At 44.2% G+C, this 27794-nt stretch overlaps 3 protein-coding genes across 4 annotated transcripts in view; 2 read left to right on the top strand and 1 right to left on the bottom strand.

The window, feature by feature from the left end:
* Positions 1 to 98: 98 nt before the first annotated feature.
* Positions 99 to 2585, bottom strand: mrpl58 (mitochondrial ribosomal protein L58; the record flags this gene model as incomplete). The annotated part of the gene is made up of 6 exons (XM_080461676.1): positions 99 to 207; positions 288 to 457; positions 748 to 830; positions 1776 to 1835; positions 1930 to 1954; positions 2424 to 2585. 6 exons carry the CDS (start codon positions 2583 to 2585, stop codon positions 123 to 125), a joined length of 585 nt encoding a protein of 194 aa, XP_080317802.1. The 3' UTR covers positions 99 to 122.
* Positions 2586 to 3221: 636 nt separating this feature from the next.
* Positions 3222 to 11287, top strand: daglb (diacylglycerol lipase, beta). The gene is made up of 15 exons (XM_080464539.1): positions 3222 to 3827; positions 3941 to 4092; positions 4898 to 5072; positions 5241 to 5508; positions 5671 to 5793; positions 5867 to 5994; positions 6080 to 6206; positions 6755 to 6838; positions 7183 to 7260; positions 7330 to 7410; positions 7520 to 7647; positions 8675 to 8743; positions 9331 to 9403; positions 9480 to 9733; positions 10418 to 11287. The coding sequence occupies exons 1-15, from the start codon at positions 3733 to 3735 to the stop codon at positions 10611 to 10613; spliced, it is 2031 nt and encodes a 676-aa protein (XP_080320665.1). The 5' UTR covers positions 3222 to 3732; the 3' UTR covers positions 10614 to 11287.
* A 663-nt stretch (positions 11288 to 11950) lies between these two features.
* spag9b (sperm associated antigen 9b) overlaps positions 11951 to 27794 on the top strand; it is a 30025-nt gene continuing 14181 nt past the window's right edge. For both annotated transcript variants that reach the window (XM_080464515.1, XM_080464514.1), the window contains exons 1-5: positions 11951 to 12536; positions 19781 to 19901; positions 21812 to 21882; positions 22003 to 22100; positions 27197 to 27344. In XM_080464515.1, coding sequence (XP_080320641.1) covers positions 12237 to 12536; positions 19781 to 19901; positions 21812 to 21882; positions 22003 to 22100; positions 27197 to 27344 — 738 coding nt within the window. In that variant the 5' untranslated portion in view covers positions 11951 to 12236. The remainder of the gene's footprint in view (positions 12537 to 19780; positions 19902 to 21811; positions 21883 to 22002; positions 22101 to 27196; positions 27345 to 27794) is intronic.

Below are 27794 nucleotides of genomic sequence, written 5' to 3'. Positions count from 1 at the left end.
TGTTGCCTCTGTAAAATTCTAGAATGAAAAAAAAAAAAAAAAATATATATATATATATATATATATAAATAATTCTTGATTTTATTTTAAGAGACAAGGTAATTATTAATATTTCAAAGTAGTCAGTCGAAATCCACTCTTCTGCTGTGTTTGGTGGCTGAATGGATCTTCTTCTGCTTGAGTCGCTCCTTGTTCCTCTTCTCTAACCTGCACAACACATTTCACATGATGAAAAGGCACACCTGTGATGACCAACACACATAGTGTGTATTTTAGAGTGCGACTACCTGGCCGCCCGGACATCAACATCTTCTTCTGTTGGCTCATGAGGCTTCTCACTGGCCTCGGTTATGATGGCGGAGATCTTCTCCACACAATCTGTGAGGTTCCTCTGTTGACTCCTGCTCAGCTCAGAGGTCACCAGCAGCTCCCCAGCCTTATTGATACGGTTCTTGTTCTGTGGAGGCCGTTCCGTGAAAATCAGTAAGAGATAATGCAAATTTCTCCACATGCGAGATAAATAAAGGGATATCTTATCTTATCTTAAATCGGCAAACAGTGGTTTAAAGATATATTTATGAATCTGGGAACCAGCTGGGAATTTTCACAAGACAAGAAACTTCCCAGGTTTCACCATGCAAATGCAAAAAATAAAAATTGGATATTGTTCCCACTATGGAATGGTACCTTCCCTGCGTCCCAGTTACTCATAAACAGTTGTTTTTACAATGATTTTTGTAAACAAACCTTTTCGAGGATTTTTAGCCGAACCTCTTCTGGGAGCCAGTCCGCCGTTCGTACGTGAAATCGAACTTCTGCTTTTGTGTTGACTGCAAGTTGGTCAGAATAAACATTATTCTCCATTCTTTTTAACAGTAGTACTCATCTCGGAAAAACTGTTTGGATCAGTAGTATGTAATACAAAATTTTAAATTATATCAGCAGATGTACTGTATTGAACACGATGAGATCTTTCAGATTTTTGCAAATTCACATAATGAAACATCAAGAAAATCAAGAAAAAGATTTTTTTCAGATGTGTGAAACTTTGTGTTTACTTCTGTGGCACTGCTCTCTCGGATCCCGTTTACACGACGTTTAAAGTGAAAATGCATTGTTTTTGTTTTCATGGAACCAATTTTGTTACCACTTAAAGTTATTATCTGCCAAACGTCGTCCAGCTGTCTTTTAAATAATTTGCTAGCCTTCAGTTTCGCAACATTTCTGACACATTTTACCACCATCAGATTGAAAATAAGCTGTTTTTCATGGAAAGGTTGAACATCTGATACAGTGTCCATCAGGGCTGCAGACTATATTACAAAGTGATTATCATGATATCAACATTTGCAATAAACTATTTGTTTCCAAGCTCTGCAGTGACTTATCAGATGAAGCCTGACTGAAGTAAAGTGAGTTCCCAATGGGTCATATTTCAGTTTATTTGTTCATTGAACTTTATATCAGACCTGGTGTCAACAAGCCACAAGCACAAAAATGAAGGATTAAGTATTAAAAACAACAGAATTCTCGGTTTATAAAATGCGATTTGGGATACTGCAGACGCACATGTGATTCAACTTTTTTTTTCCTTTATTCCGGGTCACGTTGCGATCTCAGATGTAACTAATACCCTGCAGTCTTACAACTTTCCAGCCGTAATAAAATAAGCTATGTGTTTTGATGACTTCTGCCTTTGTTGCTGAAAACGTTCATTTTGAGCTGAGTCGATGCACCAAACAGTTTATTTTATTATGAAAAATGGACTGAATTACCTTTATTTACATGTTGACCTCCAGGACCACCGCTCCTGCTGTAGGACACCGTCAGTCGTTCTACCGCCGAAAAAAGGAGACGTACAATAAGAGACACACAACATACGATGACAGTTTACGATATAATTTCAAACATGGGGAAGTACTTATTTACCCACTGGAACTTGAACATGGGTGTCCTAGAAAAGACGAGACATTGTGTTAGTTTGGAAGTGTGATGCTTTTTAAGAGTTCCAATAATCTGGTAGTAGGCTGGAGGGACGAACAAATAAATTATTACAATGGTTTGTTCTCATTGGTTCCACAGTTAAAATCAGTTTAGGTCAACAGATGCCTTTCCCACAATTAACGTAGTGTATTTGCACTACAAGTCACACTTTTTTAATTGTTTGGCTGCTCATGTGACTTAGGTATCAAAATATACCGGTACACACCATGTTGAACCACAAGATGTCACTGTATGACCACGCAAAGCTGCGACAGTAACACAGGAAAAACCTGAATTTCTACTGTAGTTGATTGACAGAAAACACACAACAGAATTTGATAAAAATGTGCATAGGAAAACAGAAAGAGCGGAACAGAAAGACTTTAGAGTGCGTATGAAACATGTGACGCTGTTTCCCTGACGGCATTTCCACCTCTGACCTCTGCGTCTGTTCCTTTGCTCCCGTAAAAAGCGACCGACGCCCACGTGCTGTCCATGCGTTTTAACGCGTTTCTCCTCGGTCTTACGTGCGGTAAGATAACGTTTATTATTCCCGCACGGCGAGAAAGTAAATAACAACTGTATGCAGCGGGCGCAGCCATCTTTGAATTACGTCATTACGTACGGAGGGAAAAAAACACACAAAACTTTTCACGTAAGGTGGCAAAACTCCTGATTTTACGTTTTATTTTACGCTTTACGCAGTAAGATCGATCAAACAACGTATTATCTGTTTATATACAGGCGAATAATTTTGTGTAAAGGAAAAAAATACATAAATATAGGTTCCACCGAGATTTGAACTCGGATCGCTGGATTCAGAGTCCAGAGTGCTAACCATTACACCATGGAACCACATGTTCTCACAACAGAATTTACCAATTATCAATAAAATACACGGGGTTCTTGTGTCTATAGTGCACAACATGTAGATCGTTTAAAGATTTCTGCTGGCCAACGTTGTAAGTATCATGCCAAAGCTGTTCCTAACTGCTTTTCAATTCAAAAGAAGAATAATTGAAAATAAAATATATATTTTTTAGATTGCTTTTCATTCTTTTAAAAAATAAATTAAAAAAGTGTAACAAAAAAAACAGTGCAAGTGCATTTTCTTTAGTTGCGATACAAAAATAAAGACTTATTCAGATGTGAGCTTCAAATTGGTGATTTTCCCACGAGCCGTCGGGAGAGGGTGGTGTTTGTTTGCAAAAAACAAAAAAGACGGAACTTTATTTCGTAGTTGTGGAAGGGGAGCCATTTGCAGACGGACACTCCGCTTTCTAGCAAAACAATGCAGAACGTTTTCTAACATGACTCCTTTTTTTTTAATTATCTAAACTTTTAACAGTAAAAACCGACGCGGCACGCCAGCGAACATGCTACTGTGTCACTAGTTCACCGACACTGGCGTCTGTCGGACGGATACCGCGGTTTGTTTTTCTCGGAATATATTTAGCTCGATAGCTAATGTTAGATGCTAATCACGTAACATACTGTTAGCTCCCTTTAAACCGCATTAACTAACCCTAACTGCACCCTGTGGGACTCCACCCAGAGGCTAGATTAGTGAACCAGCTCACACCGAGAAGATACGGATGCAGCCCGGAGATTGAGGTGTGGAAACCATTCGGTGCTACGGGAAGTCATGTCTGACGTAAAGAGTGGATTTCAAAAGCGGGGAGTCCCCCCGTATTAAAGCTTTGAGGAGGCCGAGTTCACGTTACATCGAGGCTCGGTTCATCGACCACAATGCCTGGGATGGTGGTGTTCGGTCGGCGCTGGGGGATAGCCAGCGATGACCTGGTGTTCCCCGGATCCGTGGAGGTGTTTTTCCGCGTCCTCTGGTAAGATCTGTCCCGTTATCTCTATCGGTGTGATCACACACAAACTCGCTGCACGATCACGGACTCACTCTACAATCACTCCTCACTACTTTGTCTTCCTCTACTTGTTTCAGGTGGATTGGCACCATGATCCTGTTCTCTTACCACAATGGTCACTTCGATTGCAACGGGAGAGGAGTTCTTCACACCTATCTGGTTGGACTGTTGGTGGTGCTGGCCCTCATCATCCTCTCTCTGTGTGCTATCATCTATGTCAGTGCCCAAGGTAAGAAATGTTGCCTAATACTCTTTATCTGCGCCACAACTTTGAAAGATATAATGCAAATGTTTCAGTGTCTGTGTTCATTCTGATTATTCTGGTTCAAGGCTCATGAAAACCCCAGGATCTCAAATGATAGATTGTTAAATTAAAGAAACAGATAATTTCTGCACCATTGTGGTTTTGAATACAGCAGAGGTGTCAAACATGAGGCTCCAATCTGGCAGCCAAACCACCAAGCAAAATGCAAGAAAGCATTGATGTTTATTTTTTTTTTTTTTTCAACATTGAGAGATTGCTGTTAAGTGAGCTGCCACTGTGTCAAAATCGGGTTATTCTCTGATATGCAATGCAGGAAAATGCATCTGCAAGTCAGTTCCTGCCTTGTGAAACCACCAGGGAAACTTCACAGGCGCACATGCAAGAACCATTCCTCATCATGAGAACAGGTCAGAACTTGCCAGTGGATGAAGAACCAGAACTCAAAACCAAAACAGATTGTTTAGTTTGATATCAGTGGAAACATGACTGGAGTGCCCTTCGTCTTTCACCCACCCAGCGTCAGATGGGCATCACCTCGAACACTTCTTATCGCACAGAGGCACAGTGATGATCAAGTTGCTTTGGATTGGAGCAAATTGTAAAAATAATAAGAAATCTCATAAACACCAAACCCTTAGCATTTACCTATATTGGCAAATGAGCCAGGCAGCTCTGTGAATACCAGTGTATTGCTCCTCTGGTTGTTTCAGCGTTCTCTGAAGTCTTTCCTGTTTGTTTCAATATTTCTGGTTTGTTGTCGTCATCATAGGAACCATCACCAACCCCGGCCCACGGCGCTCCATGCCCGCCCTGGTGTACCTGCGAGCCGTTCTGTACCTGCCCGAGCTGGTGTGGGCCTGCATGGGGGCAGTGTGGGTGTCCGACGACAGCCGGGGCTGCGACCTCGCCACCGTGGGCTCCGTCATAGCAGCAGTGGTCGCCAGGTGGGCTGTTTTCAAGTGAAAACAGAGAACTATTTTAATGTTTTCAAATATTTGCTGTGACAACGCTAAACTTTACTGAAATGAAAACACCAAAACGATGCGTTTTCGCCTGTTCGTCATCTGTCTTGGAAGAAGTGGACATTTTTCATCTTTCTCGTTGATCCACAGCTGGATCATCCTGCTCTTCACTGCGCTGGGGGTGATTTTTGTCTTCGACCCGCTGGGCAACCCTCGTCCTCAGCCTGCGGTCGCGGAGCCGCTGGGAGTCCGGCACATGGAGAGCAGCGAGGGTACCCAGTTCCTGTCCACCGCCCGCTCGCTTGCGGTCAAAGTGTGGGAGAGCCGGCTGCGGCTGCTGTGCTGCTGCCTGCCGCAGGACGAGAGCCACCGAGCGGCGTTCTCCAGCATCGCGCAGCTCTTCACCGGATTCTTCTCCGTAAGAGACGCCTGCAGCTCGTGCACATGACACACACACCAGATGAGAACAGAGGCTTCATACTTCAATCTGATTGCACCATCAAAAATACAAGTTTTGGGAAATTACTCGTGACTCTGGTGCAGTGTTTGACATGGCGCCCTGTATGTGCCGACCCTGCAGGACACAGACCTGGTGCCCAGCGACATCGCGGCCGGGTTGGCTCTCCTGCACCAGGAGCACGACAAGATGGAGCGGAGCAGAGACCCCGACCTCGTAGTCCCGCACAGCCCATCCTCTCCAGTGGTAAGTGTCCCGTCGTGCAGGGAGCGCACGGCTTTCAAACTACGTGGCCAACAATTTCTCATTCTCTGTGAAGGGCGAAGACTTGGAGGTGGAGTTGGAGAAAGCTGCTCACTGCATGCAGTTTGCTGCAGCAGCTTACGGCTGGCCCCTGTACGTCTACTCCAACCTCTTCACCGGACCCTGCAAACTCAGCGGAGACTGGTGAGGTGTCGTTGAAAGGAGCCTTGCCGGTAAAGGTGAAAGCTCCCCGACCTTCTCCACAAGTTCTCTTGTCTGTGCCTGTCAGCTGTCGCAGTCGGGGGGCCGAGTACGAGATCGTGGGAGGAGACCACCTGGGCTGCCACTTTTCGTCCATCCTGCAGAGCACAGGCCTGCAGTACAGAGACTTCATCCACGTCAGCTTCCACAACCAGGTCAGACTGCCAGATACTGCAGTCTGTTGGTGATCTGAGGCTCCGTTTACACAACAACATTTTCAAAGTAAAGTGGAAAACTTTGTTGTGTTTCAGGGGGTCTGTTTATACTGAGAATTCCCAACTTTTTTAAAATGCTCGGGCTCCAGCTCTGTGGAAAGGAGACAAAATTCAACTTTTCTATAACAGTCCGCCTCCGTCTCCATTGAAACGAGAGAAAATGCAACTTTTTGAAAATGCTCAGACTCAATGTAGCCAGTGGAAAACACAACTTTATGAAAATGCTTCCACTCTGTCTCTGTCGGTACAGTGCAAAACACATCTTTTCAATAACACTCTGTTCCATTACAAAAACAACCACCGCCGCCACCTTGTGGCCTGGTGTGCTAACTGCATCCTTTTCTGCATTTCTGATCTTTCTTTGTAAACATAGTTTTCAAAATTTTGCCTGGTAAACAAAAACTTTGTTGATGCGAAAATGCAAAAAATATGCCTTTTCACTCGAAATGTTGTTTGAACGGGGCCTGAACGAGAACGATGTGTTGCAGATCTATGAGATCCCCTTCTACGTGGCCCTGGATCACAAAAGAGAGGCTGTTCTGGTGGCTGTCAGAGGAACGCTGTCATTGAAGGTGAGTCAGGATCACCAATGAAATCAGTATTTGAGTCACTTTGATTGGGGCCTGAAAGTCTTGTGAGCTCCCCCTGGTCAAAACTGGCCAATGGGCCTTATGTTTGACTCCCCTGCTTGCTGACAACCTGTTGACCCCTCATTCAACCAGGTCCAGGGAGTCTAGAGTCTGGATGGATGTTTAAGGTCTCTCCCTGCTGCAACACACCTGATTGCAATGAGACGCTCCTCATTGGGCTTTCTGAGGAGCTTGGTAACTCGATTCTGGTGTGTTGAAGCAGGGGCCATCCTAAACATCTAGGACTATTATTGGACATCAGTGACATCTTCATCTGTCCCCTGCAGGACGTCCTGACAGACCTGTCTGCTGAATGTGAGAACGTCCCCATCGAGGGAGTATCTGGAGCCTGCTACGCCCACAAGGTCAGTGTCCGCTCAGGCAGTACAGGTCTTTCTTTTATGTTTGCTGATGGCTCAGTGTGTCTCCTTCAGGGAATTCACCAGGCGGCGGACTACATCTACAAGAAACTGGTCAACGACGGCATCCTGAACCAGGCTTTCTCCATCGCGCCGGTAAGAAACATCACCCGGGTCGGATCGGGTTATTTTTCAGGTTTCTTCCAAATTCTATCGAGGCTCTGATGATTTACACTGTTATTCCATCTCCTACTGGTGTTCGTAGGAGTACAAGCTGGTCATCACCGGCCACAGTCTGGGAGCTGGCACGGCCTCAGTGCTCGCCGTCCTCCTGAGAAACTCCTTCCCCACCCTGCAGTGCTACTCCTTCTCTCCACCAGGGGGCCTCCTGAGGTAACTCAGACAGATCTGAGAGTTTCTACCATGTGAATACAGTTGAGACATAATATTTCAAAAAGTAATGTGTGCAATGTCTTGTGCTATTGTTCTTTACATATATTCCTCACAATGAATATATATGTCTCTTATTGAATTTTAGAGACATTGTAAGAGTTTCACATTACTCATAATTTAAAATAAATCGCCCCCCAAAATTATGAACACTAAATACATAAAAAATCTAAATGCAGTTGAAATAAAATGTTAAATATAGAATATATTTCAAATTAAATGTGACACATGCGTAAGAATAAATACTCAACTCAATACAAAATATCAATGTTATTATGTATTAAGAAGAAAAACCCTAGATACATAAAATGCATTTGAAGTAAAATGTTAAATACATTTAAATAAGACTTTAAATGTGTTTCAAATATCAACAACCATAATAACTAAAATCCTCAATATGTTCAAAATAATACACTATTGTTGGAATTAAAACCTTTTGACAAAAATTGTTAAACATAGTTCAAATAGTATCGCTTCATGTGAGACCTTAAATATAAACTAAAAACTTCAAATACATTCAGAAGTAAAGCCTCAAATTCTAGTATCACAGATTATATGTCAAAGGGACTCCAAATAATAAAAAAAAATATTTATTGCTTTAGAATAAAATTGGTGCACTGCTATTGACTGACTCATCACTGGAGCTGCTGTAGTTACATAGTCATAGAACACATATAAATGTAAATAGTCACTCCTGTTTTTCCGGATTCCAACAGTCTGATTGCACAGAAAGAAAAAATACTGTAAATAAACGCTTTACTTTGTGTGTGTTCCTCTCTCTCGTGTGTGTGTGTGTGTGTGTGTGTGTGTGTGTGTGTGTGTGTGTGTGTGTGTGTGTGTGTGTGTGTGTGTGTGTGTGTGTGTGTGTGTGTGTGTGTGTGTGTGTGTGTGTGTGTGTGTGTGTGTGTGTGTGTGTGTGTGTGTGTGTGTGTGTGTGTGTGTGTGTGTGTGTGTGTGTGTGCGTGTGCAGTAAAGCCTTGGCTGATTACTCCAAAGACTTTGTGGTGTCGGTGGTTCTGGGGAAGGATCTGGTTCCCAGGTGAGAACAATAACGTGAGTTTGTTGGCAGCGCAACAGAGACTGGTGGAGCCCGACACTCTGCCTGCTGTGAGCTTCTCTACATTAGATGTACACATATTAGAGGAAAAAAAAAAGGACTTCCGAGAATCTTGGATCCCGTTTCCATGACAACAGCGCTCGGAGCCACTGAAAACACAACTTTTTGGAAATGCTCTGACTCCGTGGAAATGGGGGGGGGGACTTCAAGTTTTTGAAAACGCTCCAACTCTGTCTCCATGGAAATGGTGGAAACTGGAAGATTTTGAAAACACTCCATCTCCGTGGAAATGGGAAAAACACAACTTTTCGAATGTGCCCCAATGCTGTCCCCATGGAAATGGGGAATGTGCAACTTTTTGAAAATGTTTTTTATTTTTATTTTCTTAAGATTCTTGCTTTTGCATGTTGGTGAGAGTCGGTTTGTTAATGCTTTTCTGCAAAACACCAATAAGAATGTTGTGTGGTCTGAGAGGTGGAGACTATATTTGATTCTGCCCTTTGATGGCCAGCAGAAAGAAAAGAGTTCCTAATCTCAGCTGATACACTCTTTCACTCTTTTTTTGACAGACTGAGCATTCCCAACATGGAGGACCTGAAGAGACGAATCCTTAAAATAGTGTCAAACTGCAATAAACCCAAAGTAAGAAGCCAGATGTCAGCACTGTGTTACATCACAAGTTTTCATTGATTTATTCATGTTCTTGTGCGTGCTGCAGTACCGCATCCTCCTGCAGGGGTGCTGGTACGAGCTGTTCGGAGGAGACCCCAACGACTTCCCCACCGAGATGGACAACCGGCGGGAGGAGGAGCTCAGCCAGCCGCTGCTCGGGGAGGAGTCGCTCCTGATCCGCAACTCGTCGTCCTATCACAGCCTGGCGTCGGACGACTCGCCCGCGCACGCCGCCACGCACCTGCCCCTCTTCCTGCCCGGACGCATCCTGCACATCACGGAGGACGGGCCGTCGCGGAGGTGAGCCCAGCTGCTAATTAGTGACCGGAAGCTCAACGAATGAGGGGCGTGCTTGATTTTTGAGTTCTCGTCGAGGAATCATCGAGACGTTACGAGTTTTTAATGTTTATAACTGTGGTACAGATTTCAAGAACAAAGAGATTCAACCTTTTCAACATGCAGTGACAAGTTGAAATTCTCTTTCCATAACCAGCTGCAGGCTAAAACCTGAAGATAAAAGTCAAAAACACATCTGGAGATTTACTCTATAGATAAATGCCATAATAAAATTACTTTAGTGCATTTGGTTTGTAAACTTTTAAACTTATGGGACCCCGATTTTCTGGGGGCCCCACATCTGCTTATAAACACACTAATCTTTGCATTCAAACTTTGCTTCACTTTTTTGACTAAATGTTTGAAACACACTTGCAAATTTGATATTTAACAGGTCAAATAAAGTTGTAAAAAAATCATTTAAACAGTGACATTAAGTATGTCTTGTCCTGTGTTTCAGGCCCCGTGTATAAGAGAATGTTTAAAGTGAAAACGCATGTTTCCGTGGAAATGGCAGAAACAGTGAAAGTGTCGTTTTTATGTCGGGCTACTGGTGGATCCTATTTGTTTTTGCAATGAAGCATGAAACCCTGCTCTGTAAAACGCGTTTTCATGAGGAAATCAATAGTTTTCCTCGCTCCCTCTCAGGTCGTGCTTCTCCACGGTGCGGTACCGTGCGGAGTGGTCCACTGAGATGTCCTTCCGGAGCATCGTGATCAGCCCCCAGATGCTCACGGATCACATGCCCGACGTGCTGCTGCGAGCGCTCGACGGCCTGACCTGCGAGCGGCCGTACTCGCTCTGCCCCTCGCACACGGGCGGCGGCCAGCACCACGATGTCTGAAGATCGGCCGTACACGTCTCCACTGGAACAGAGACGGCTTCCAAAAGTCTCAGAGCCAAAGAATATGGCTTTCAAGACATACATTTGCATCTGATTGTCCTTAGAACCAGAGAAACTCACCTAATGTGTGAGCAAAAAAAAAAAAAGAACAAATGCTGTTGTTGCACTTTTTGGTTATTTATTTTAAACAATGTCATTTATTTCCACTTTACAAGCAACTTTTAATGCCATGATCTCTTACGAATGTGCGTTGTGTTCAATATCTACCAGTTTCACTGTGTTGTCAGTGCCCCCCCATTTGTGTTTGTGCGTGCGGTGAAACCGCCACCCTCCTACAGGACGTCTGTATGAAAGAAATGCACCCTCAGCTGTCGTTAACCCGTCTTGTGTTGAACCTGCGGAGACTTCAGGGGGAACAGTGCCTATGCATTACAAAAACAAAAATCACTTAAACGGGGTGTGTTTACATGAGCTGGTATAGTGCATGTGTTTGTTGTAAACATTACCTGGTTGAGGACGATTGTACATTTCTGTGGGCAAAAAAAAAAGTTTACTTGCCATAGGTACTACTTTTTTTTTTTTTAATTACATGTAACATGAAAGTTTGAATCGGCCTGCGTGATGATTTCAGATTCAAACTGTTAAATGTAAATAAAAGCATTATTGAAGCACACTTTTATTCTTTATTGCAGTTTTTGTGAAGGTCACCAGTTATATTCATGTGACAATCATGTTTTTGGACTGGAAGAACATAGAAACCCCACACAGAACCCCAGGCTTGGCCTGGATTAATCATGTAAAAAATGTTTAAACATCCATCTTTTGAAGCTAATTGAAGGAGGCATACAATAATATAATGCTTGATCTGAATATATAATATATATAATCTCTACGGATTATTTCCAGTTTTTTTTACTATAGCCTCTTTTTAGACTGTGACGTCACCCACTCGTGGCACGTTCAAGTAATCCTCGTAAACTTGTAAATTATGGGGAGGTCAACCCACATTAAGCGCAGCTAAAACTTTCTTTGCAGCATCTATATTTGAGGAAAACAGCGCAAAATCTTATTTTCATTGGATTTTGATTGATGTAAGCGTGGGAGGATAGTTTTTATTTGTTTAGACCAGTTTCCTACAATTTCTTCTCCGCCCCTTGAAAAGGAAAATCACATGGCAGCATCCATATATATCACGCAATTCGATTATTTGTCAGCTTTGGCGAGAAGTTGTGGATTTGATGGAATTTATGTGAGTGTCGCAACTTTATATGCTAAATGTGTCTTTTATGTTTGCGCACGAGAAAGAGTTGAGTACGGTGGAGTGTGACTTTTGCGACGGTCCTTGAACGCAGCAGCTCATCTGTTGGATCGAGAAACTAATCAGTAGACTTTCGGGACTGCGAGTGTAAACACGGAATAAAGTCCGATTTAACCGGAAAGTGTGTTTTTAAGAAGTATCACCGCGAGGGGGGAAACAAGTTTAATTATGTTTTAGTGTCGTTGCTCGAGTCGCGGAAAGTCCACGGCGGGCGGCGGAGGCTCGCTGCTTCGCGGCGGCTAGCTCGGGTGAACGTTAGCCCGGCGGGCGGCAGAAGAAGTACCGAGGCTCCCGGGGGTCACAACATGGAGCTGGACGACGTGGTCCTCTACCAGGACGACTCCAGCAGCTCGTCCGTCATGTCCGAGCGGGTCTCCGGGCTGGCCAGCTCCATCTACCGCGAGTTCGAGCGGCTCATCGAGCGCTACGGCGAGGACGTGGTGAAGGAGCTGATGCCGCTGGTGGTGGCCGTGCTGGAGAACCTGGACTCGGTGTTCGCCGTCAACCAGGAGCACGAAGTGGAGCTGGAGCTGCTGAAGGAGGACAACGAGCAGCTGGTGACCCAGTACGAGCGGGAGAAGGCGCTGAGGAAGCACGCGGAGGAGGTGGGTGGCCAACCCCCGGCACAACATACACATCCGAGCGCTCATTTATAACCCAGATTACCGATTAAACTCGCGGATTAAACGCGGGGCTCGGTGCGCACCAAATCACGTCAAGCGTGATGAGTGAGTCTTTAAATGACTTGAGGAAACTTGCTGGTAATCAGACATCGCGTGTTTCCTAAACGTTTTAACTATTTATTTGGGAACTGCAGATGAACCATGCCTGTGTATGACACACACTTCTGGGGCACATACTGTACTTTCATATTGTACTTTCATACTGTACTTTCATACTGTACTTTCATACTGTACCTTCATACTGTACTTTTAGCTGCACCGGTCAGTCCTCCATCCCAGTCCAGATCTGTGCACCTCACTCTAGGATTTGCTTACCACACTTTGCTTGCAGCAGCAAACTTTTTTTTAATGTTTTAAATAATCCCAGAGCTTCCTGGTGTTGTCAGGCTCCTTCCTGGTGGGAACAGCAGTGACACATTTGCACTTGTTTGGGTGGGACTCTCCTGCACACTGGTTCTGGACTGACCAGACTGTGTGTGACAGCACTTTTTTACTCAGATCTGTCCTTGTGAAGGGACAGAGAAAATATGATCAAGACTAGATCCGGGCATCATAAGGCCCGGGGGCCAAACGTGGCTGTTTGGATCTGCTTGACTGGCCCTCGGGGTGTCGCAGCGAAACTGTAAATGAAATCAAAGTTTGGCCCTGTTTACATGACAGTGTTTTTAAGGGAAAACAGAAAACGTCCCTTGCCTTCTGGGTGTGTGTTTACATTCAGTCACTGAAAACCCAACTTTTTTGAATCGCATCAAAGGGAGAACTTTAAGGAAATGCTCCGTCTCCGTGGCAACGCGGAAAAACACAAGTTTATTGAACCACTGTGACTGCGCATGTGCACCACGGCCATAATGAATCTGTCCTCTGCACATGCAAGACTAGATGGACAATAACAACAGTGTCATGACTCCATATTTTTCTGGGACTTGGTAGTTTTATAATTGAGAGTCACCAGTAATAATACAACTTCGTCATCCCTTCCATTCGAACGTCTGTGTACTCGCCATTGTTGGTGTTTGTAGCATATTATTCCCTGCGTGCATGTGTGTGTGTTTTCATTACAGAAACAAACAGCAGCGCCAACTCGCGGCCAAACATAAAAACTACATTGCTTGCAGCGTTTCTGTCTTTTCCATGTAAATGGCCGTCGTTTTCAAATTGTTACGGTGCAAACGTGAAACCTTTCTGAAACGAAATTGCAAAAATTATGCATTTTCACTTGAAATGTAGTCGTGTAAACGGTGTCTTAGTGTGCATAATGCAGGTAATGTTTGCCAGTTATTATTGGATTTATTACATTTAAATGGTAAATTTATTTACATTATTGGTCATTAATATGCTATTTGGCGATTCATGGTATCTAACAAATTTGGTGTTTCACATTTTAAAAAAAGTGTATGTATGGGGGGCAGTGAAAAAGTATTGTCGGTTGGTTTGTCGGTCAGTTGGTTAGCAGAATACCTCAAAAAGTTGTGGTTAGAGTTTGACTAAAACTGTTACATTGACAGATAATAGGACACCAGTTACGCTTTTCGAGTGCCTTTGACGACCCAAAGAAAATGAGTCTGTGACCCGCTTTGGGCCCTGACCCACAGTTTGGGAAACATTGTGTAATGTATGATTATGTGGAAGTCAGAGGTCTTCTAATTTATCCTTGGCAGGAAACACGAATAGACTCAGAATGTCTGGCAATGAATGCATCAACGGCTGGAATTGTAGAACCCAAAACACAATGAAAGTGGTTCTGCACATCAAACAGTTTAAAACGAGAAGCCAGTATAAAAAAAAAAATTGGTTTTACCAAGAAGACAGGATTTAGACTCTGGCAACCCAAACACAGTCACCATAATCCAAACAACTCCCTTTTACCAGGAGAGGTTTTGTTTTTTCATTGATGCTCATGAGATTTGAAATAGTTTCTGATGCAATAGTTGGAATGTTTTTATTCACCACTCGAGTACACACACTTTAATCCTTGTAATGTTTTACTAAGATTTTCAATTAAGTTGTGTTTGTGTGCTTTCAAAGCTCAAACACCCGTCTTAATCCCTGCTCATATTTGAGCTTTAAAAAGTCCTTCTGGGACTGCGAGCCACTGCGGGGGTCTTATTTGTTCCAGCCTAATAATCCCCATGAAATAGTCAGCATCCACGGCCTGAAAAGAGGATTAACACGCTAATGGCCATAAGTTGAACATATTTCTCCCTGCCCGTTGACATTAGCGTTGACATTTAAATGTTGAATGACAAGTGCAGCAGGTCACAAAGCAACACGTTTAATAATTTAGGTCATGTCCTAACACGCTGCTGCAGCTTTGACACAGACCTGTGCACATGAGGGTTTCACACTGCGACGGTTTATCTGACTGCTGTGAAATGCAGAGCGTTAGCTCTCGTGTTGGTGAGAGGGTGAAGTCAGGGGGCCACTCGGGGAACAGGAGAATTTGTCAATCACGATCAATTCATATAATTTCCACCCCGACATTGTTGAAGTATTCTGATGCCATTATAGATTTCACCAGGTTTTTTTCATGATGCACACAGATATTAGTTTCAAACCTAGTTGAGAAGTTACATCATCATGACTCAAACGTTAAGACTGTAAGTAAAGCATTGCGTTGTTTGTTTTATTATTACTTTTAACTGTGAAGCACTTTGGTCAACCTTGGCTGTTGTGTTAAGATGTGCTATACAAATAAAGTTGGATTGGATTGGATTGCGTCACGGGTGTCAAACATAAGGCCAAAAACATCCATTTTCATCAGGTATACTCCAGGCCACAACAAAGCAAAACTTTCAAGTTTAAATCTATTGTTGTTATGGCACTGTTTTACCCGTCTGACCCATTCAGGATGATATTGGGCTGAATGTGGCCCCTGAACTAGAAGATGCCGGATGTTTGGCTCCATCCATGCTAGATGCGCACGAAGTTCGCATATGCTGAATGAGCATTTTTCTTCTAATTTGAATACAAGGCATCCTCCCCGAGTATCAAAGCAACTGCCTACTCTACAGAGACTAATGAGTCACATGGCATAGACTCAGTTACTAAGCTGCTCATTTGGACAACAAGTCACTCTCGAGGCAAAGAAGCAGATTAATCTTCCCAAACAAACACACGGTAGCAGCCAAGTCCTGCTTTTCTTGCTGCGTGCCCAGAGGAATACCTCCCCCGATTGGCTTGTCTCGATGGAGTAAGAGGAAAGGCAAGGCAGGAAATTCTTGGGGAAAAACGGCACTTCCCCCTGTTCTTTTGTAAATCCCGGCTTTAGCTGCTGACCGGTGAAGGACCGTGGTTCATTCACAAAACACGCCAGCTGATGGATCACCTCGAGTCATTGAGGTCTACTTTATGGCTGATGTCTGGAGGATCACACAGGATAGCTTTCAATCACTGAACTTGGATGTCTGTGCTCGCTATCTGATCACTCACATGAACTTCACCCACTGATAAGCTCAGTAAAACTCTCCCGAGGACAAATCCTGTGAAGTCCCGTGCTTTTACTTCCCGCGTCACAATGACAGCCACCATAATGCACTTCTCACATTTGAGCTCCTGGCTAATCACTTCCTGAAAGCCACATGATCGCACTGAGACTCTCACTTAAAGCCCACATTCTGTTCTCGGCATAATGGTGGAGTCTTTCTAACACCCAGATCATTAATCATGACATTTGTAAACGTGTTACCCAGTTCTTGTGGGGGCCAAAGCCTCGTGAAGCCCCGGCTTTTCCAAATGTCCTCGGTAGCCGTCTGTGGCCAAGAAACTAAAAGGAGCTGATTTCAGTCTCTGTCAATTGAGTGCCAATACAGCGGAGCCCTGTTTGTGTGGGTGTGCACACACTTTTTCTGGAACCGTGTGTGTGTGTGTGTGTGTGTGTGTGTGTGTGTGTGTGTGTGTGTGTGTGTGTGTGTGTGTGTGTGTGTGTGTGTGTGTGTGTGTGTGTGTGTGTGTGTGTGTGTGTGTGTGTGTGTGTGTGTGTGTGTGTGTGTGTGTGTGTGTGTGTGTGTGTGTGTGTGTGTGTGTGTGTGTGTGTGTGTGTGTGTGTGTGGTGACGCTTAGGCACAAAGAGAGCTTTATCCACGCGGTGTAGGGGGAAACGGTGCACGTCAAAATGCTGGAACACTTATTCTCCGGAGCGCTGTCATATGCACAGGCCTCCTTCTTGGGTCATATGAGGAGCAGGAGATGGAGACACTTCTACTGAGAGGAGGACGTTGTGGTAACTGTTGTCTTTTGAGGCTGATAGTTGTCTGGGCTGCAACAGCCGGGGTTTGCCAAATAAATACCAATGACAATGACCAACTGAGATCACACACTCGACTGACCAGAAATCTTGAATCGATTGTCAACACTATGGGTTGCAGCCTCAATTTTCCCTAAAGCTGCTCATGGCTAACGTTTCCCATTCATGAATACAAGCTGTCAGATATATATGAACTCGCTTTTTAATTGAGAAAATGACTGACAGGATGATGAGCTTTGAAAATGTCCTCTACAGTAGACACTGATTGAAGTGTCCCAACCCACATTGTGAAGTCGACCTCGGTCAGCTTAATGAACGCCATGGACTGGCGAAGTCATCACCTACAGAATACATCAGAATACATGTCACGTAACTAATGTAAAGCTCCGAGCACACGTTCACCCACACTGCTGGTTACTGTGCTCACCGTACTTATTTTTTGGTGTCGTTGGACTGTGTTTTATTTGCTTTGACTGAAGTAAATTACAAGAAAAATTCCATAATTGTACCGTATCAGCCAACTTGACTTAACGCCAACAGCGAGCTATGATGGTGACTCCCACAGTGTGGTTATCTCTGCGTCGCCTCCAACCAGACGAGTTACTGCCATTATTTTGGTAAACAAATCGTTAGCTGGTACAAAAGCACTAATGTATATTAGGGTGTCAACCCCCTCACTGCTATGTTTAATGCTCTCAGTTGATGTACACAGAAAATGCTCCATTGCTACCCCAGCTTCAGTTCCTACCCATGCTCCGTAAGCTTTGCAGAGCCCAGTAAGTCCCTCTAACACAAGACCCAAATACCTGCTCTCATGAGTAAAAAAGATTATGTCGCAGCCATTCGCTCAGACTAAAATGTGGTAAACAAACGTGCAAACTTTGTTGTCATTGAAAGGAACATCAAAAGCCATTAACTTTAAATCGGCGTTTCCAGGCTGTGACAGAAATGTCTCATTCCAGGAACATGTGAACCGTTTAAGTAAATAACAACGTCTTGAGAGACGAGTTCACAAAGGCATGTTGAAGAAGCACCTTTCTTAGACACCTCTGTTCTCACTGCAATGTGCCTGGATGAAAACGAGGCGGCTTCTATCAGGTGATCCTCGTCTCCTTACAGATAAAATCCACCCCGTCGGGCCCCTGACCCACGGGGGGGGGGGGGGGTTCTGCATCATAAGACCCTGTGTTGTGCAGACTCCCGACTCAGCTGATAGACAACAATAAGTCTTATTTCTGTTTTTAGATCGCAGAGCTGCAGGCCTTCTCGTTTGATTCCCACAAGAACTTGAGCGTTGATGCTCAGGTCTCTCCACTTTGGACCAATTGTTTGGTGGCTTTCCAGAAAAGACCAAGATGCACAACAGGTTGACAGGCCTTCTCAGGGCTAAGGGTTCCATAGTTTTCAGTTCATCTACAGGGAATTTCCAACAATCGTACAGCAAGCACGACAGTTTTTCGCTCCACCAGCAGCAAAGCTTCATGGACGAACTTGAAGACGGACTGAATCTGAAGAATTTGATGTGCTGACGCTGATCTTTGATGAATCGTACCGTGTGTCGACCACAACGTGACCACATGCTCGAATCACAAAAGTCAAGTGTTGCATTTTCGTAGTTCCCGTTGTGCTGCGAATCAATGTGTTTTCTTGTCTCAGGGTATCTCTGACCTCACGTTACCGAGAAATGACTGAGCGAATTTCCAAGGACTTGTTATTGACTGATGTTTGCCATCTGTTCCACTCAATGAAATCTTGTTACATTTTTTCAAATTCATTTCCAAATTTTTTTCACACACATTTAAAAAAAAAAAAAAAAAAAAAAAAAAAAAAGATATTATTGCAGGATAAAGAAAAGTCTGAGAAACTTCAGAATAGATGGACGAGTGCAAATGGTCCCCCGGAATCTTGTTAAAGCAGAAGCCCAGAAGCCAGGTCCTGATCACATTCAAGGTAGCCTGAACGCTGCCTCTCATTATTTCAAGTGTTTTTTTATTAAGCCTCTCAACTTCTCTTTAGTGAGCTCCTTTAGTCCAACTGCTGTTGGTCTTTCCCACTTCATTGCTTCCCTCAAAACTAATCTGTCGACAAACAGAGTGTAACTTGCCTTATGGCCGCATTAAATCGATTGGGTTTGTTTGTGGATTCGAGTTTGCAGACAGTTTGCATATAGAAGTACGCCGAATTCTGTGGAGGCTGGAAAACCAGCTATAACACAGATATCTACTGTTTCTCACCCCGTAAACTCTACGTCTGTCAGTCACACCCCCACACAGAGACGGTCACAGTTGGTGTGTTTTATTTTTTTTTTTTCATATCTGTGATGAGGAAGCTGTCGCTGCACACCTGTTGTGCTGAGAGACTTTAATAATAGCCTGGGGACGGATATTGTGTGCTGTTTTTTCCACTGGTAACACGCCATTCAGTCCTCACGTCATCGTCATGTCAAGTCTTATCAGGGTTCAGTTTTGGAGACGACGGCGGTCAGCTGTGGATTTGATCAGACCTATTCACAGAGCGAGATGAAGAAATTCTAAACCGGTTTCTTTGCTCTGCTGCTGTAGGTTTAGACATCTTGTGTAGCTCCTTTGACGCACAGAAACTCAGTCTGGTTGTCTTCTTTTGCCTCTTTCTCACAGATTTTTAGAGACGTTAAAAACAGATCTGTGCTTCGTGTTTGTTTTGTTCTCCATACAATCTTCTTTCTACACGTCATCGCAGTTTTGCATTATAATCGACGCGATATGAATAGAACCGTACTGAAACTGAAACTCTTGTTTCTGCACATTTGTACCATAAATGGGGAGCAGGTGGTGGACGAGCCACTTCGATCAAGGAGCTCAGAGCCACGCGTGACCCTCCCGCCCCCCAGATGCCGTCATAGCGGTCGGTTCAGCCGTCGTAACAACCTTTGTCCCACCCACAGAGGTACATCGCCTTCGAAGACTCCCAGGACGGCGAGAAGAAGGACCTGCAGGTCCGTGTGGTGACGTTGGAGTCTCAGACGCGACAGCTGGAGCTGAAAACCAAGAACTATGCAGACCAGAGTAAGTCCAGTGCAATCACCACGACGGTAACGACACAGTTACGAGGGCTGCACAGTTAGCATTAGCTTGAATACAAAGTAGCCTTGATGCAATAGCAATGCGCTGTACGACAACAGTGCTCTTTCTCTTGCCCTCTAATTCACACCTTCTGTGTGTGTTTCTTTCTTCTTTTAATCATGTCTGCAGTTTGTTGCCTTTGTCACTTTTTGACCATTTTTCTTAGATTTCTGTGCCTCTGACGTCTGGCTGGGCTGTCGGTCATTTAAATATTAAAAACAATAAGTTAATCACACAACTGTGACTCCATCATGATCATTCAGGCCCAGTTTTCACGACGGTTTCAAGTGAAAATGGGCAACTTTCCTTTTGGGTGTCCGTTTAGTTAAACACTCCACTACTTTTCAAACTAATAAAGTACATATCTTCACTCTTATTGGCCCTGATGTCGTCCCACCCAGAGCGATCGAGGCAGATCGGAGTCACATCAACGGGCTGCTGGTCATGTGACAGTCTGTGGCTGGAGGACTCCAGTCTGCGTCCCCCTCCTGTATGAAAGCCATTGCTCCCTTACGATGAGCCGCGTTCGCCTGCCAACTGTGCTAAACGAGCCGTAATCGAGCAGACGGAGCAGCTCGGGCGGTAACAGGAGAGTTTGGTCATGGTTAAACCCGACCTACACGTGACTTCTAGAGAACACAGCTGCTTGTTTTGTGAGCATCAATGCAAGTTTGGAGGTTTCATGCACAGTCACATGCATGCAGGGAAAGCAACGTCCTTTTCTTGTATCCAATTTCTTTACTTTTTTCTTTTTAGTTTGTCCTTTTTTTTTTGTAGGATTGTCGTCCCTCATCAGTTTCTCGTGAATAGTATTTGTAGTAACTGACTCAAAGCTGGCTGGACAGACTCCATTGGGGTGTGGCCGCTCTGATTCATCGCCAAACCAGCTTAGGAATCGCATCATTTTCTCTGCACAGTTATTATTTCTGCTTCCTCCACTTCACAGCTGCTGTCACTCCTCACTCACCACGCAGGATTTAAATTAGCTTTTCTGCTTTGTCACAATATCAGTGCACCAAGACTTGATTTGAGTTCTGTGGTACCGTCTCCTTGTTTCTTTTCCCGATTTCTTCCCTGGATTCACGACATTAGGAAAATAAGAGATAAAGTTGTTTATCTCAGCAGAAACCTCTCCAGACTGGGTTGGCATCACATTTAACGTCGTCTCATCGCGTTGAGAGATTACAATGTGATTGTAATGCGAGTGGGTTCTTTGATAATGTTTCAAGTGAAAACGCATCGTTTTTTGGAGTTTTGAGTTGCATTTTTCTCCGTCCAACATTCAAGAGATTTAGAAACACATGAAGTTTTTATCAGCATGCATTTCTGTAGAGATTTCTAAACGGAGCAAATCATTTTAAAGTTTTCGTGAACCTCACTGGAAAATCCAGCAGAAATAGTGGAGGTGGCCTCTGGCTCTCTGAGTATCATCTCCACCACTAACAGAGTCTATTTGCTTGTTCACGTTCAACAACTGTCAACAACTCTGACTCTCTGAGGTCAAGCCTCCGCCAGCTCATCAGAGACTCGGGAAATGTTAGCTCATCCAGAAAGTCTCCCAAAGCATCAGGAGCGAGTTGCGGAGTCCGAAACATCCCACAGTGTTTGGGGGGGGGGGGGACTGAAACATGAGATCTCACACATGACTCAGGAGTTGTGAAATAACCTGGTCTACCCTCAGCTGGAGGTTTCCTGATGTTAGGTCGCCCTCTTCTGGCCCTAAACTGTAACTGCAGCTTTAAAGTACTCTTACATACTTCATATGAATTCATTGCGGGTTTGTGAAAATATCTGGACACTATTGTTGCAGTAATCTGTAAATGTGATTGTAATCCTGAGTTGTTCCTGTGCAGTCAGCAGGTTGGACGAGAGGGAAGCGGAGATCAAGAAGGAGTACAACGCTCTCCACCAGAGACACACCGAGGTGAGCGGCACCGGATCTCCACATCGCAAACTGTCAGAGCACCCTGTTCAACAACCACAACCAATTTTATGACAGAAGTCTTTGGTTGAAAAATTATAACGTGCGTGTTGGGTTGTGCAGATGATCCACAGCTACATGGAGCACCTGGAGCGGACCAAACACCAACATGGAGCCGTGACAGCAGAGCCCTCGGAGACCCCCACACCCATCAGAGCACGGTGAGACCCCCCCCCACACGGCTCTCTTCTCAACCTCACCTCACGTCGACGACACTAAGCGTGTGTGCGATCGCAACACACTGTGACACTAGGCCTGTGATGATGACAAAGTTTGCTGGACGATATATCGTCCCACAAATTATTGCTGATAAATAATTTTATTGTCCAAAAAAAAATTGAGACCAAATTAACCACAAGGGTAATGATGATATAACATAATGATGCAAATATACCCTTTTAAATGCAATAAATGTATATTTCTCATTGGTCCCTGGTGCTGAGGCCGATGAAGAGACGAGGAGGAAATGGTCTTTACCATGAAGTGCTGATGAGAAGAGAGGAGTTGGACGGGATTAGGACTTTTGTGGCTTGTTGCTCATTTTCAGAGATTATGATCAAGATTAGAGGACGCCCACGGTCTAATTCCATCCTTAATTTCTGCTGTCTTCGGTTAGATTCTTTACCCAACTTCAAGCCTGAATCACACTCGTGGATGGAAAGACATTTTCTTTTGTCCTGTTAGATGGAAAATCCTCAGCGTGACTCCAGATGTTCTTCTTCAGTAGAATTTATATTCTCATGCTGATGAAACTCAGTGCAACACTCGTCGCCCGGCTCCACACGGAGACGGTTTGTAAAGACGATCGGCCGCTCTGCAGGTTTTTAGTGTCTCATGCTTTTCTTTAGAGGTTCTGTCTGGATTGATTATTTCAAAGTGTCTTAATATTTCTTCAAAAAATCTAATTGGGCTGTAGGCTTTGCCTTCTGGTCTGTTAGGATTTTTACTACTATATTTGATTTCTTACAGCCACTTGTTGACCTTTATACTATTATTTGTTTCCACTAGAAAAAAAGTCTGGCTAGTATTGTGGAAGTTGCTGAATATTATTATTATTATTTTTTAAAGGGGTTGTTGTATCGGGGGTGCTGGGGAAAAAAAGTAACATTTTATTACAGTACTATAGTTGTGAACCTCGGTGATGCTTGACCTCCTTTATCTTTCATTACATTTGCTCTCAGCATTGTGAGCCGGGTATTCAATGAAAACTTGTGATTATGAGCAGTTACAAGCTCCTCCTCTTTTTTTAGGGAGTTACTTTACGAGTTGCTGTAGATATAAATGATTCAACTACTGTTATTACGCTGTTGCAGTGACGCATCAGTTGAGGGACCTGAGAGTTGCACAAAAAAACCTCATTAAAAAAATAAATGTTTATTTAAAATGTGAAAGAAAAACCAACTTCAGTGGAAACGTGGTGGGAACGGCACTTTAGGCATATCTGTCAAATAATAGGACAAAAAGAATGAGTCATGAACACAAATATACTTTTTTCTTCAGTATAACTGCTTTTCTGCAGTCACTCACAAGTTTCCTTTCATATTTTAGTTTATTTGGACGGGACATTGCATATTAATGAACAGGCCATCTCTTCATGAGGTCACTGTAAATGTGCCAGATTTGGCACAATGCTAAATTCCATCGGTTGTCCCACATAATTCTCTCACACTCTGAACTCTTTCTTTTTCCTAATCAACATTTTATCATTGTTACTTTAAATTCTGCTGTAGATTTTTGTCTTTGGCAACATTTTTCTTGCTCGGGAGGTCAAATTATTTGTTAATGGAGGTTTTTAGATCCTTGAGCAACTTTCTCATGTCATATGGTGACGTCTAGTGGCCACAAATGGTATTTTCTGTATTTTCTGATACAGAAGTTAAATATATATGGAACCTCACCTTCTCTCACAAACTCACTTTCACTCATTCACTCACTTTGGCTTTCACACTTACTCTTTGTCACAAACTTACTGCTTTCTATATTACACACACACTCGCTCTCTTTTCACATTTATGTTGTCTCTCACTCACCTACACACTCACATTCTCTTTGTTTGACACATTCTCTCTCTCGTTCTCTCTCTCTCTCTCTCTCTCACACACCCATACACACGGATCAGTCTCCTCATTCCGCAGCCAATAAGCTGCAGCCTGTGAAGGGGCATATGGAACAAGCTGCCTCAGCATCCAAAAGAGAGCGTGGGGGCGGGAGGGAGGGGAAGCGGAGAGGGGTGGTGGGAGCTATCGCAACGAGAGAGGGAGAGAGGGAAAGAGGGAGAGCGTCGGAGTGTTCTAGACTGCACAGCAGCAGCTGTGTCGCATCTTGGCAGAGGAGAGGAAGAGTGTAGGAGCAAGGAGAGCAGAATCACCTCCTGGAGGAGGAAGAGGAACAAAATCACCTGGAGGAGGAAGAGGAACAGAATCACCTGGAGGAAGGAGGAGAGCAGAATCACCTCCTGGAGGAGGAAGAAGAGCAGCATCACTTCCTGGAGAAAGGAGAGTTGAGGGATTACTATTATTGTTGCGCACTCTGCTGTAATCAGTCTCTCTGACCTCTGCTGCCAGTGCATATGCAGCGGTCCGGCCAAACCAGCAGAGTCACTCTGGTGCACCAGTGACCCCCCCCTCCCTCGGTGAAGGGCTGGGTGACAATCTGGGGGGGCCATGAGCCCCGGGTGTATGCTGCTGTTTGTTTTCGGCTTCGTCGGGGGAGCGGTTGTCATCAACTCGGCCGTGCTGGTGTCTCTGTCAGTGCTGCTGCTGGTCCACTACTCCGTGTCCACCGGGGGCTTACCTGCCCTGCCTTCCTTACCCTCCTTACCCCGACCCTGCAGGTACAGCCCGTCTTGTGTGTTCTGCTGTAGATTCAAATATCAACTCGTAGCCAGGCAGCGGCACCGCCGCTGCCATGTGGGTGTGTATCTGTCAGGCTGCTGAAAGTAGGTCAAGAGGGCTACAGGTGATGGTCGTCACATCCACACTGCATCATCTCAGGCAGTTTATGACTAAATACAGCCGGAGTTTGTTCCCCTCGCTGGTTCAGTCGACAAAAAGCTGCACCATCGGTGGCCCACATGTGACCTCTCAATACGGTGGAGTGTCCATTGTTTCTTGCTCTGCTACTGTAAATCCCCACATCAGCTATTGTTGTGTCGTTCAGTCGGTGAAGCGTTTCTCATTCCTGATGTTCACAGCGGCAGAAAGCTGCTCTTATACATTTTATTTCTTATCAAAGGAGACAGACATGTTGGGTTTTTTTTACACTTTGTCTTTGGTGAATTGATCTATCAGGCCCCATTTACACAAAAACATTTTCAAGTGAAAACATAAAACTTTTGTAGTGTTCTTGGTGTTTGTTTAAACAACAAAAGTGCTCAGAGCTGCTGAAAGCGCCACTTTTTGATAATGGCTCCCAAGATGGAACTTTTCGAAAACGCTCCGACTTCATCTCTGTGGAATCGGGTGTAAACAAAACCTTTCTGAAACGGTGCTACTGTGCATGTGCGCCACAGCCGTAGTAAACAGTTCTGGACTTGAACTTGAAATATTGTGATGTAAACGGGGCCTCAGGGCTCCATAGATAACAGCTTTGTACTGATTTCAATGGGCATGCTCCATTGAAACATATGAGCTCTGGCTGTGACTCCTTGAAGTCGGAGGTGATTACTTACAATGGATACTGCTACTCTTGTTTTAAACCGAATGAACCCTAGAGCTACATGTACATTTTCCACCTGGTCTTCCATGGGTTTTATCTATAGAGCTACTCTGTGAGGTCCGTCGTGCCTCGGATGTCTCTGCCCTGATGCGTCTCTGCTTGTCACACAATTCGTTTTTGTCTAATTACATTACGCTCTCGCTGCACTGAAAGCAGATCGAGTAATACCAAATGAATTTAACAGCCGAAAAAGAAATGCTTACAGACTTACGTGGTTGTGCTGGAGTGTGTTTCCCCTGCGGTCACCGCGTCTATAGTAACTCCACCACAGTGCAAAGGCATTCAGATTAATGAGAACATGCCCAGCATGCTTTATTCTAGTAGAGTCCAGTGGACTGCACTCTTTATTTCACACCATAAATCACATGCTCTTGAACCATATCACTTGTTGTGTGGCTTCTGGAGGCACTACGACAGGAATTAGATGGATAGACACATTATAACTATAGAATTGACCACATGAGAGTTGATGTTTGGTAGATTAATCCAATGAAATATCAAATTTGACCCACCAGGGAAGGTTTAACCGATATGCACATATATGCTCTATATATGTGTCTCGAGAACTACACAATGGATTCTCAAGAAATTAGTAGCATTTGTTAAAATCTCCTAAAGGTAAATATTAGAGACGCCTTAACTTGTCATCATTTAACATTGGTAAAAGCCTATATTTATCCTTTTGTTCTAGAATCAGTAAAGATGCATTCTCAGAAGGTTTCTTCAACTTGAACCCCTGATCACACAGACTAAATAAAAGTTTGGTGGGTAAAAGTTAAATGTCCTTGTTTTTGTTGTCCAGTGAAAGCTGTGTGTCAGCAATATCCAATGGGATTGTCCTTGATGACACTGTGAACATTCAAGTAGACTCAACTGAACTGATTAGGCGTTCAAAGCCAGAGGTCACGTTCACAGTTGTCACGGACGTTCGTCCAACTCTCCTGAGCTCGGCTTCTCTGAAACGCCACGAGGGAATGTACTTAGATCTGCAGGCTCTTTTCCTTTAACCAGTGAATTAACAAAGTTAAGGTCAGAAAGCACGTTGTCCGAGCAGCCAAGACACTCTCGGAAGCAAGTTGTTTTTGCATCGTCCTTCACTCACGTTCACTTCACCGTCATTTAAAGATTAAACTCTGACTTTTAGCAGTTTCTGTGACCTCACAGGTTCACCTGTCCCTGGTTTTGGTAGAGAAAGTGTCTTTTATTATTTACTTATGTTCACTCGCTAAAGATGGTCTTGATTGGGTTTTGGGTCATTCTTCTTTTGTGTGAATGCAATATGTTTTGAAATGCCTGTTTCTTTTATTACATTTGCTCTCAGCATCATGAGCCTGAAGCTGCTCAGGCCCTGTTTACACAGTTTTAAAAGTGAAAACGGAAAACTTTTGTTGTGTTTCTGGGCTCTGTTTACACAACAACGGTGCTCAGAGTCACTAAAAACGCAACTTTGTGGAAACTATAAAAAGCAGTGGGTACTTTTCTTCAAACAAGCTTTTATAACCTTTGAGTCATCCATCACGTTGTTTCTCTCTGTCTCTAGGAAGGAGCGTCCCATCTCCATGGGGATATTCCACCTTCCTGCCACTGAGAGTATGACCCCCGATGTCCAGAGGGAGCCTGTGGACACCCCGTCAGAACCGTGGAGATTCAACAACCTGAGCCACCCGCGCTCCAACGCCAGCCTCAAGGTATTACGCAGCGTCCTTCCCAAAAGCCCGACTGAGCTGAAAAGAAAAGACTTCTCTCAATATCAGCGGCTATAAAGTGTAGGGTTAGCAAGCTTCCCACGGATCAGGCTGGTGACATCACCTCCCAAAAAGAGGAGGAAGGTTGTGGAAACAAAACGCTAAGAGACCGTGCCAGTGAACACCAAAGACGGAGTGCATTTCCATTGAGAGAAAAAAGGGATTGTTCGGTGTGCGCAGAATGTTTAGCAGCTTGCGGGCCGCTGTTTGTGTGTGAGCCGTCGTGGCTCGGAGCCCAGGAGGCCGGGGAAGTGGTGCCATTCGGGGGCCTGCCGTTAACCTCAGGGGAAGGATGAAACGGACTCAGTGCTTTCACATTGTTGCTGTTGGAGACCACGACTTCCAGCCAGGCTCCATCGTGAATATTAACGACCGTCTCATAAGCATTCATTA

Source organism: Lipophrys pholis (genome assembly GCF_963383615.2).
Source record: "Lipophrys pholis genome assembly, chromosome: 1".
Taxonomy (NCBI): Eukaryota; Metazoa; Chordata; class Actinopteri; order Blenniiformes; family Blenniidae; genus Lipophrys; species Lipophrys pholis.
This window is presented reverse-complemented; position numbering and strand designations above follow the sequence as displayed.